This window comes from Ochlerotatus camptorhynchus, unplaced genomic scaffold, assembly GCF_037179485.1.
Source record: "Ochlerotatus camptorhynchus isolate MF236.1 unplaced genomic scaffold, CSIRO-AGI_Acam_v1.1 ptg000389l, whole genome shotgun sequence".
Classification (NCBI taxonomy): Eukaryota; Metazoa; Arthropoda; class Insecta; order Diptera; family Culicidae; genus Ochlerotatus; species Ochlerotatus camptorhynchus.
In genome coordinates, this window is record NW_027040876.1 from 506,169 (window position 1) to 517,569 (window position 11,401).

General features: G+C 47.0%; 2 protein-coding genes across 2 annotated transcripts; one reads left to right on the top strand and one right to left on the bottom strand.

Annotated features, from left to right (window-relative positions):
• The first annotated feature begins 8,949 nt into the window (after window positions 1-8,949).
• LOC135710506 (alpha-ketoglutarate-dependent dioxygenase alkB homolog 7, mitochondrial) lies at window positions 8,950-10,054 on the top strand. The gene is made up of 4 exons (XM_065233107.1): window positions 8,950-9,190; window positions 9,257-9,600; window positions 9,664-9,839; window positions 9,896-10,054. Exons 1-4 carry the CDS (start codon window positions 9,061-9,063, stop codon window positions 10,011-10,013), a joined length of 768 nt encoding a protein of 255 aa, XP_065089179.1. The 5' UTR covers window positions 8,950-9,060; the 3' UTR covers window positions 10,014-10,054.
• A 6-nt stretch (window positions 10,055-10,060) lies between these two features.
• Window positions 10,061-10,862, bottom strand: mRpL32 (mitochondrial ribosomal protein L32). Its single transcript, XM_065233108.1, has 2 exons — window positions 10,682-10,862; window positions 10,061-10,625 (listed from the first exon to the last, which is right to left on the bottom strand). The coding sequence occupies exons 1-2, from the start codon at window positions 10,782-10,784 to the stop codon at window positions 10,102-10,104; spliced, it is 627 nt and encodes a 208-aa protein (XP_065089180.1). The 5' UTR covers window positions 10,785-10,862; the 3' UTR covers window positions 10,061-10,101.
• Between the last annotated feature and the right edge of the window lie 539 nt (window positions 10,863-11,401).

Genomic DNA, 11,401 nt, shown 5'->3' on the forward strand with positions numbered 1-11,401 from the left:
AGATGACGAAAAGTAGCATCGATAACGGGTCTCCCTGTCGCATCGACCGTTGGATGGGAAAATGCTGCGAAAGATGTCCATTTACAAGCAGCCGAGATGAGGATTGTTCGGCAATTCGTGCCAGTAAGCCGACAAAAGCTGGGTTTATTCCCAGCTGCCGCATGGTTTCGTGAAGGAAGGAAAGAGATACCCGATCAAAAGCGTGATCGAGATCGTAGCTTATCAGTTTCCCTTTTCGTTTCCTCGCTATCAGCTGTGCAATACGATCTTTCAGAGAAAGAGTGGCTTCGAAGATTGAGTGCCCTTCGTTTGAACACTTTTGTGCATCACTCAATACGCGGTGAGTCTTCATCACGACCTCGAGACGTGCTTTCAAGATTCTGCCGAGAATTTTAAAGTCCGCATTCAGAAGGCTGATCGGGCGGTATCCTCGAGCGGTATTTGCCGTTCCTCTCTTTCGTACCAGCACGATAGCTCCGTTGGCGAATTCAGAGGGAAACCATAGAGACTAAAAGGTCCCGAAGAAACGTGCTCAACTTTTTGGCTCAGCTCTGGTACTCTCTTCGGTCCCAAGCTAATCGATTCACCCCTCGAAACATAGAAAAATCCACTAACCCCTCATTTTATCTGTCAAACTTTCATAGCGAATCAAAACGAACATAGTGTAGTACTAGAATGGGGTACGTTAATCGTTTGCTAGGGACCAATAGGCTAGTCAAGCAGTTAGCCAATTTAAAATCGTTAGTTTCGTATTGATTGTTGGGGAAACTCCGTTGTCATAGCATCGTTTAATAGAAGGTTCAGCTCTCGGTGGATGACGTCGAATGTACGTTGGTAGAATTCGACGGGTAAAGGTGTATTCAGATCTGAGCGTACATTAGCGGAGCGGAGCAAAATTTGCGTTGGAATGAGAGAGACAACTAGTACTTTTCTCCCTCTTGTACCTTCGCAAAATCTCTCACCGCGCGTGATCTGAATACACCTTAACCCATCGCTTCCCGCAGCCTTTCTTTTAGCTGATGTACGAATAGATGACAAAATCTCTGATGTTGTTATCTCAGCCATGCAAGAGTCGTTGCTCTCGTCGTTTTCGGGTACCACTCTCTCACATTGGAAGGAGTGCTGTGCTTCCTCATTTTCCTCTGTCGCAGTGTCTAGCTCTCTGAAGTATCGTAGCAGATGGGTTTCGATTGCTTCGGAAGTGTTTAGAACTTCGTTGTTTTCGCCACACAGCTCTGTGATGACGGTTTTTTTCCTTCGTCTTTCTCCCAGCTGGAAGGTACTTATGCTTTCACCTGCAATAAACGTGTTGTTGATACGCATAAAGTTCTGCGAGAAAGTGCGCTGGTGAGCAAGCATTTTTGCTTTCACGCGATTGATGGTGACTATCATCGCTGGATTAAGGAAATATCCATCATACGCTTGCTGAAGCTGTACATACAGCCGTTGGTGTTGTGCATGACACTCACTGTATGCCTCGTGAGATTTCCATCGAAAAAAGGACTGGATTTTCGGTTTAGCGTAGGATAACCACCACGTGATCTAGTTCGGAAAATTTCGTCTTTGTCGGGTCACATATTACCATCTGATCTGGAATTCGTCAACGTTCTCTGCTGTCAGAAGATGGGGACGTAATGACCAATAACCGCGACCAGGTTTGCGGCCGAGGCTGGGGAGAGATATTCACGAAGTAAGCGCTTTGTGTGGTGGACTGCAGAGCAGGGCTGTTATTGAAACCCGGCGCATCACATGGTCGCAGCACCCAATTGAAGTCGCCAGCGAGCAGTATATTTTCGGTGTTGTGCCGCAGATAGAAAACTATCGTATTATTGAAAAAACGCTCTCGTTTGGCACGCATAGCTGTGCCCGACGGTGCGTATATTTTGGCCAATGTCGTGTTTTCAACCCGGAGGGCAACAAGTCGTCCGTCCAAGCTCTTCTCTACATGGGAAAAGTGTATATACTCCTTCAGCGCTATTGCCGTCGAGGCGGGCGACACATCTAAATCTCAAGTTAAGATGCTCAACAAATCTCACACTAGCGAATCAATCTTCGAAAAATCTTCAGAATCGTCATCAATCTTCTTTCTATCTACTCAGCCTGCGCCGCAGCTAGCCACAACAAAACACAATCTTTTCTGCATCGTAGATAGATTCGTCCCCTTTGATTGCCGTCCCTTGCCTTTGATAATCCACATTTGTGACGATATTGTAGCCAGGAATGAAGAGCTGTGTATTCTTCACTTCTTGCAGAAAAACGATGTCGAGATCCATTGTTGTACAAAATGATCGGATAGCGTTGAGTTTCGTTTCGTTGGTAATCGTGTTAATATTTATAGTGGCAACGTTGTAGCTGGTGAACTGATCCATTTTAATAGTTCTGCTCCCGCTCGTCGTCGCTGCCGTCTCGCCGCCTTCTAGTTTGGCGCCGTCCTCTCGGTCGTGTGCTGTTGGTTGATATTGCCGATTCGTCTGTCTCGTTGCCATTGGATTTGGCACTGCCAGGTTTGTGAACCACTTCGTCACTAGCAGGAGGTTGTTGACCAGGAGTACTGGACAACGACCTGCTGTCCGATGGTTTTTTCGAACCCGATATGGGTATGATAGGGGCAGTGAGCGGTGGAAAATGTAATTCCGATTGTGCTGCTGCTGCTTCTGCTTCTTCGGCGGCGGACATCTCAATGCCGACGTTTGGTTAATCGACAACGATGATTTTGGGGCTTGCGGCTTCGCAAGCTGTTTCGTCGCATCGGCATACGATTTCTGAACAAGCAGCTTTTTGTTCTGCACACAGGACGCACCAATGTGAATAAATTCTCGGCAGTGTCGGCAGGTTTGACGTTGGCCAAAATAGGACAGAAACGTCGATTCTCCATCGATGAAGACCCACGACTCGATGTTGTGTTTTACCACAGACAAACAGACGTAACTCTTTGAAAAAGTTGTACAAGAATACATAGTATCTCAAAACATAGGACATCAGTAACGACATCTCTCGGGCTTCTCGCGGAAAACAAACTTGCTCGCTAAGTTGAAAACAATGGTGCATACAAGTTCGATATAATGTATATAAACGTCAAAGTGATCCGATGCCAGTGCTGCGGCGAGTAGTTCACGAAACTGATAATATTCAAATTAACCGTTAAAAGCGTGAACGGAGATGCAGAATTAAGAGTTACGTCTGTTTGTCTGTGGTTTTACGATCATTTTTGCAATCCGAACACCAGTGTAGATACTCGGAAAGGTAAATTGTTGATCACTTCCGCACATATGCTCTCGCACTGAGATGACGTCACCGTAGGCAGATAAGAATTTGCTGATCGCATCGTCCGACACGTCCTCAGACAGATCAAACATCTTTACCTCCACTGCTCCGTCCTCCAACGTTATTCGCAGGGGGATCTTCTTCCCTCCTTCCATTACCACTTCGTGTTTTCCATCATGTTCTTCGCACACTTTTTGTGCCAGCGCCAAGTCGACGACCTTCTCGAAGGCACATCCTAGGCTCCGGCTACACTGTATTCTCAACACTTCAGCCCAGGACAGTTGCAACGAAACTTTGCACTTTCACATAGTCCGGCTTTTACGGCATCATCGCATAATCTATGCGGAATGTGTTCTCGCGGCGCACCATCGCAGAGTCGTTGAACGTAGGAGCACGCAACGGCTCGGTGATGAAAAACGCAACGAAAAAAAGGAAAGCAAGCTTGTAATCGACTTCCTGGTTTAGCTATAACGTAGACGCGTCTGCTTGGCTCGGAAGTTGACCGATAACTGACCATTCAAACCGCAGGAGGAGGAAGAGCTAAAAAAAAAACTACAAATAGATAAAATTATGTAGGTAAGGATACTGGCTCGGACACTGGTTATATTTAATAAACGATACTTGGAAAGGAGTCTGGCGATTTTATCCTTACCTTACCTTACCAATCAGGCTAAGGCCTTGTTGTCCTCTGCTGTCCGAAGAAGTCGTCTCCACTCTACTCGATCCATGGCCACAGTTCGCCAGCCTCGTAGTCTGCGAAGGGTCCGCAGGTCACCTTCTACTTGGTCGATCCACCTTGCCCGCTGCGCGACTCTTCTTCTTGTTCCTGTTGGGTCGCTTTCTAGAACCATTTTCACTGGGTCGTCGTGCGGCATTGTTACGACGTGCCCAGCCCACCGTAGTCGCCCAATTTTTGCAATGTGGACGATGGATGGTTCTCCCAGCAGCTGGTGCAATTCGTGGTTCATTCGCCTCCTCTACGTTCCGTCATCCATCTGCACTCCACCGTAGATGGTACGCAACACCTTCCGTTCGACAACACCAAGGGCGCGTTGGTCCTCCACGAGCATAGTCCAGGTCTCGTGGCCGTAAAGGACCACCGGTCTAATCAGCGTCTTGTAGACAGTCAACTTCGTGCGGCGGCGAATTTTATTCGACCGGAGCGTCCTCCGGAGTCCAAAGTAGGCACGATTCCCTGCCATAATGCGTCTTTGAATTTCTCTGCTGGTATCATTTTCGGCGGCTACCAGTGAGCCCAAATACACGAACTCATCGACCACCTCGATTTCGTCACCATCAATCTGAACTCGGGGCGGGAGGCTAACATTGTCTTCCCTAGAACCTCTTGCTTTCATGTATTTTGTCTTTGATGCGTTGATGGCAAGTCCAATCCGTCTAGCTTCAGCCTTCAGTCTGATGTACGTTTCCGCCATCATCTCAAAGTTCCGTGCCATAATGTCAACGTCATCGGCGAAACCAAGGAGCTGGATGGACTTCCTGAATATCATGCCACTCGTGTCTATCCCAGCTCTTCTGATCACACCTTCTAACGCGATGTTGAACAGCAGACACGAAAGTCCATCACCCTGCCGTAACCCCCTTCGAGATTCAAAGGGACTCGAGAGTGTCCCCGATACTCGAACAACGCACATCACTCGATCCATCGTCGCCTTGACCAATCGCGTCAGTTTATCCGGAAATCCGTACTCGTGCATAATCTGCCATAGCTGATCTCGATCGATTGTGTCGTATGCGGATTTGAAATCGATGAACAAATGATGTGTGGGCACGTTGTATTCGCGGCATTTCTGCAGAACCTGCCGAATCGCGAAAATTTGTTCCGTGGTAGCGCGGGCACCCATGAATCCCGCCTGGTATTGCCCCACGAACTCTCTTGCATATGGTGACAGACGGCGGCATAGAATTTGGGAGAGTACCTTGTAGGCGGCGCTCAGCAGTGTGATCGCGCGGTAGTTGCAGCAATCCAACTTGTCGCCCTTTTTGTAGATTGGGCATACGACACCTGCCATCCACTCCTCCGGTAATATCTCCTCCTCCCAAATCGTGGCAATTACCCAGTGCAACGCTCTAGCCAGTGCTTCACCACCGTATTTTAATAGCTCACTTGGTAGTTGATCTACACCAGTTGCTTTGTTGTTTTTCAGCCGACCGATCTCCTCCTCAACTTCTTGAAGATCAGGGGCCGGTAGCCTGTCGTCTTCTGTGCGTGCTCCAAGGTCTGTTGCCGTGCAGATTTTCCATCGCCTCGCGATCTCGGTCTTCCTGCTGACGCTTCTTCCTTCGGAAAACCGAGTTTTGTCTGTTCCGCGCTTGTCTGTATCGCTCCACATTCAATCTCGTGCGGTGTTGCAGCATTCTCGCCCGTGCTGCATTCTTCTCCTCTACTAACAGTTTGCATTCGCCGTCAAACCAGTCATTTCTTCGGTCCGGGATTGCAGTACCTAGTGCCGCTACAGCAGTACTACCTATGGCTGAACGGATGTCCCTCCAGCCATCTTCAAGAGAAGCTGCGCCAAGCTGCTCTTCCGTGGGTAGTGCAACTTCCAGCTGCTGCGCGTAGTCCTGGGCAACTCCGGTGTCCCGTAGTTGCTCAATGTTGGGTCGTGGCGTTCGACTTCGACGTGTGTTATGCACCGTCGAGAGTTTTGAGCGCATGCATACTGCAACTAGGTAGTGGTCCGAATCTATGTTCGCACTGCGGTACGTGCGGACGTTGATAATGTCGGAGAAGAATTTCCCGTCGATTAGAACGTGATCGATTTGGTTTTCTGTGTGTTGGTCAGGTGATCTCCAGGTGGCTTTGTGGATATCCTTGCGGGGGAAAAAGGTACTTCGAACTACCATACCCCGGGAGGCTGCAAAGTTCACGCATCGTTGGCCGTTGTCGTTCGATACGGCATGCAGGCTGTTTGGCCCGATTGCCGGTCTATACATTGCCTCTCGTCCTACCTGAGCGTTCATGTCGCCGATGACGATTTTGACGTCCCGTTGGGAACAGCCGTCGTACACCTGCTCCAGCTGCGCATAGAACGCTTCTTTCTCGTCGTCGGGTCTCCCTTCGTGTGGGCAGTGCACGTTGATGATGCTGTAGTTGAAGAAACGGCCCTTAATCCTCAACTTGCACATCCTCGCGTTGATCGGCTGCCAACCAATCACGCGTTGGCGCATCTTACCCAGCACTACAAAGCCGGTTCCCAGCTCGTTGGTGGTGCCACAGCTCTGGTAGAAAGTAGCCGCTCGATGCCCGCTTTTCCATACCTTTTGTCCCATCCAGCAAAGTTCCTGCAGGTTGAAGTTCGTCATAGATTAACCTATCGCAACCCGGGAAGCCGAGCGATTTGCAGTTCCATGTTCCGAGTTTCCAATCGTAGTCCTTATTTCGTCGCGTAGGTCTGTGCCGATTGTTCCGATCCGTATTGCTTCCTTCGGGTATTTGCAACTTTGTTTTTTTTTTCAGGGTGGCTTGTTGGGCCTGCCCCAACCCCTGTCTCGCCGGGGAACCCTCGTGCGCAGCTCTGTTTAGAGTCCCACGCTGGCACTAGGACGGTGATCAGCCGCTCCTAACATGGAGAACAGACGCCGTTTTGAGCCGCACCTCCATGGTGAGCAGACGCTCAGGTTTGGTGAAGCATTTCCTCTATCACCGTACTATGGTTACCGCGCCAGTGTTCGCGTCGCACCTCTTCACTTTGCTATTGCCGGACTGGCAACATTGTCCAGGCTACGCCAACCAGCTGTGTCCATGTTTCAGCTGGTAGTCTTTTGTTATCATATGACTCGAGGAGGCGTGAAGTAGGAACTTGTGAGGACCAGGGCTAGGTATTCCGCTCCTTCCAGGTTGTCAACTCACCATTTTGTAGCGATTTTATCCTTATTATTCGTATATTTACAGAAGCTGGAAGGTCATATAGTGAAAACAAATTCGATTTACTGAATTTAATTATTTACTTTGACTGCTTTGACTATATGTTTTAGTATTACTTTTGCGTGAAGTCAACGATTTACATAGTTGAAGATGCTTATTTCAAATAACAGACTAGAGTACGATAGATGAGTAGATGAAAGTATAGAATTGATAGTTCCGTTTAGAGTACGGCCAATAATCAATACGAAACAACGATTTTAAATTGGCTCACCACTTGACTAGCCTATTGGTCCCAAGCAAATCGATTAACGTATCCCATTCTACTATAAATTCCAGTACTACACTATGTTTGTTTTGATTCGCTATGAAAGTTTGACAGATAAAATGAGGGGTGATTTGATTTTCCTATGTTTCGAGGGGTGAATCGAGTAGCTTGGGACCGAAGATAGTACCAGAGCTGAGCCAAAAAGTTGAGCACGTTTCTTCTGGACCTACTAGCCTTAGGCCGCGGCCAAGGTAGACGCGACACGCGACGCGACGTGATGCGACTCACGCAAGGAATAATAATATTCTTGTGAATTGGTCGCGTCGCATCGCGAAACGCGTCTACCCTGGCCGCGGCCTTAGAGTTACCTCTATGGTACAGCAATTGCATATAGTAGTAGAAAGCGATCTAGACAACTTTTAGGAAGGTACAAATCAGTTTTATCATCTCTCTTTACCAAACTCCCCCTATGGAGAGGGATGGTGAGGGGTGTGTCCCCCCCGTTTGCTGATCTTCCATCAAGTCTGAAATCAGCAAAATTTTGCTGAAGTTCAGTGATTTAAATTTGGTGTGTATAGCTAAGCGTGTAGTGCTGGCAGTGCCGCTGTACACATGCTGTCAATTAATATCGCATAAATCAGCGTCGCGACGCCGGATACACCATGAACGTCATGGCGATCGAAGTAAGCGTGCGGTTTTTCCCATTTTATCCTTTTATCCGAAAATCAAATTTAATGCAATCGCATCGTTTACAAAACTACGGGTGCAGTTCCTGAAGATAATTCTCAGTGATTTTGTTTGTTTCAATTTGTGCGCTTTTACAGTGATAGATTGCTGTGTAGGATTTCTTCGAAGAAAAATGTTCAATCGAATCGAGAACAAGTGCGGAAACAATCCCAGATTTGCCGATCGTAAAATGGATTCCGTTATGTTTGACTGCGTAGAAGCACAACTGGGGAAAGCGTCAGCAACGGGCAAACGAGCCAGAAAGGTTAGTGCTACTTGTTTTCCCCCGATGCCTTACACTCAAAAAATTTCACTCATTTTTATTGACGAATTTCCATGTGAAATTTCACATGATTTTCATGTGACCACACAAACTGAAACCGCTCAGAAGTACACTATATTATGGAGACTGCATAAACCACTATAGGAACACATTGCTCTAACGTACCTCCACTATTGGTGCGTTTACCCTATCAAGTCAGAACAACTGCAAACTGAAATAAAAATCACAGCGCATTTCACACTAAACTGGAAGCGCGGTTTACTTATTAAAAAGTGTGACAAAAGTGCGAGATTTCGTCTAATCGTTTTGGTGTCCTCAGTGCACTTATTCCTTATGACGCAAACAATAAGTGCTCCAAAGACACCGATATGACGGAAATGTGTACTTTTATTACACATTTTGCACATTTTTTAGGGCAGTTTCAGATGCAATCAGCAATAACCATGGAAACGCTTAATCGTGGACAAAAATTTTATTTGATGGTTGCTGCGATTTCACGAGCCCGATTGATAGCGCGCAGTCATTATCCGGTTTGTTTATGTTTTGATTCCGCATCTGCATCGTTCAACAAGTTGAACAAGACTATAGTGGTGTTCCCGGTGGTTAGTTATTTTCCCTAAAAAAGTGCTTCAAACTATGATATTAACTACCGGTAAGTGGCTAGCAGTAGTGAAACTCCTGTCAAGTAGGTTGAGCAATCATGGAACCAGTGTCCGGAAGTTATGCTCCACGGTGAAAGCTCCCAACAACAAGTTGAGTAACGTCCGTAAGTATTGCCATTATTTGAACATTATTTCCACCAAAATAAACTTCCCAACGATGACCGATTTAGAAGTTCCCGCCTACCTGACCTTGCACGGCCAATGGCCGCAAGAGGATCGCCAGCATTTCATCGATGACATGACGGTGCTGGAGGATTTCATCAGCGAGGAGGAAGAGCAAACGCTGCTGCAGGAAATCGAGCCCTACCTCAAGCGGATGCGATACGAGTTTGACCACTGGGACGATGCCATCCACGGCTATCGGGAAACGGAACGGAAGCACTGGTATCCGGCCAATCGGGCCGTATTCGATCGGGTGAAAGAGGTGGCATTCAAGGGGAAAACATTGCCCTACATCCACGTGCTGGATCTGGCGAAGGAAGGCGTCATCAAGCCTCATGTGGACAGTGTTCGGGTAAGGTTACGGAAAATTGAGCTCAGTTGTATGATTGGTTGCAAGATAACGGTGGAATTTTAGTATTGCGGTAGCACCATAGGCGGAATTAGCCTTCTTTCGGATTCGGTTATGCGACTGGTTCGAACGAACGATGAGGAGCAGACAAATGCGGAGTATAGACAGATTTTCGCTGCTAATCGAGATGATAAATATTGGTCGGACATTTTCCTGGCCAGACGATCATTGTACATCATGAAGTGAGTGGAACTTTTTAATCGCTCCGTAGAACGCAATTTAAAATACTAAATTATAGGGATACTGCGAGGTACAAATACACCCACGAAATTCTTGCCGGAGAGGATTCCGTCTTCAGCGAGCGCAAGGTGGACAAAGGCCGTCGTATTTCCATCATTTGTCGGAATGATCCCTGATCAGCGTCGGACGTCTTTCGAAACAGGCAGTTGTAAATAAAACCTAGTTACTGAAACATTTATTTCCTCTATCATTCCATCGAACAATTCAACCCAATTTCTCCGTCTCCGGTTTCACCTCAGCCGTATCGGCCGGCTGCTGCGTAGTTCGCTGTAGCAGATTCTTGCTGAACCACACCGGTCGGGTCTTCTCCATTTCGACAATCCTTTTACCCTGCCAGAACTCTTCCGGCTGCTCGTCCCGTTCGCGATCGTACAGCACAACCACCTCCTTGTCCACCGGCTCCAGTCCCAATTTGGCTTGGATCTTCTGCTGAATGTGTTCCGTCTCATCGCGGACCTTCTTGTAGCACGTCGGACAGAGGACGCCCACCTCGTGATCGCTTCCGCATGAGCCGCAAATCCGCAGATGTGTCTTTGGGGTGAAAATCTTCAACTTGTACTCCGGACTACCGTACTTGCGCTTCAGTCGTTTCTCCACCGTTCGCCGGTGCCTCGGAACAGCCCACAAAATGCCATCGCCAATCAGATCCTTCAAACTGAACGGTTTGCTCGACTCGGCTGAGGGAACCGGAAGCCTTCTACCCTCGGTTCCGATCAACGCCAGGGCACCTGAAGATGATAAGTAACGTTACGTAAACATAAACTCGAAACACAGCGGCACTCACCAGTCGGGGGAAAGCGGCTTCCTGGGAAGCCAAACAAACTTGGCAGGATTTGCTCGAAGCGTTCTAGCGCGAAGCGCAATCGAAGCCACATACTGGAATTCATTTTATTGGTCTTCTCTGGGAAAAACAATCTGGTCCAAATTTCTCTGCGCCTGCTGTAGTTTTACGGCCGCAGCATGTTTTTCGGTTTTTAACTCGACCGAAGGTTTGTTTACTTCTGTACTGTCAAAGTTACGTTTATCCTCCCCAGTGTTGAAACGATGGATGAAGGTGCGCATGGGATATATGGGGTATTTGACGGCAGGGATGGCCAGGTGTGTTCCAAAAACTTAACGATGGAGGCCTGAAAAAAATCTAATAAAAACAATGAATTATACTGTTGTTACTGTAACCATGTAAATTACATGGTTACAGTAACAATAATATTAATTGTATTTTTTCAGGCATCCATCGTTGAGTAGTAATATAGTAAAATATTAGGAATTTGTATTCACTAGAACAAAAATACAACGAAATTGCTGGTTCGCAGCAACAAAACATGATATTTTTTAAATTTACATTAAAAAAGAGCGGTTGTTATGTATCTTAACAAAAAAAAAAAAATCCTTATTTTCATTGTTTAAGCTTTGTTTTCTGGTACAATAATTTTGCAAAGAATTTTAATTGAAATTTAATCTTTGCAGAAGATCAGGGACGACCACCATTTGATTTCAGTGAACT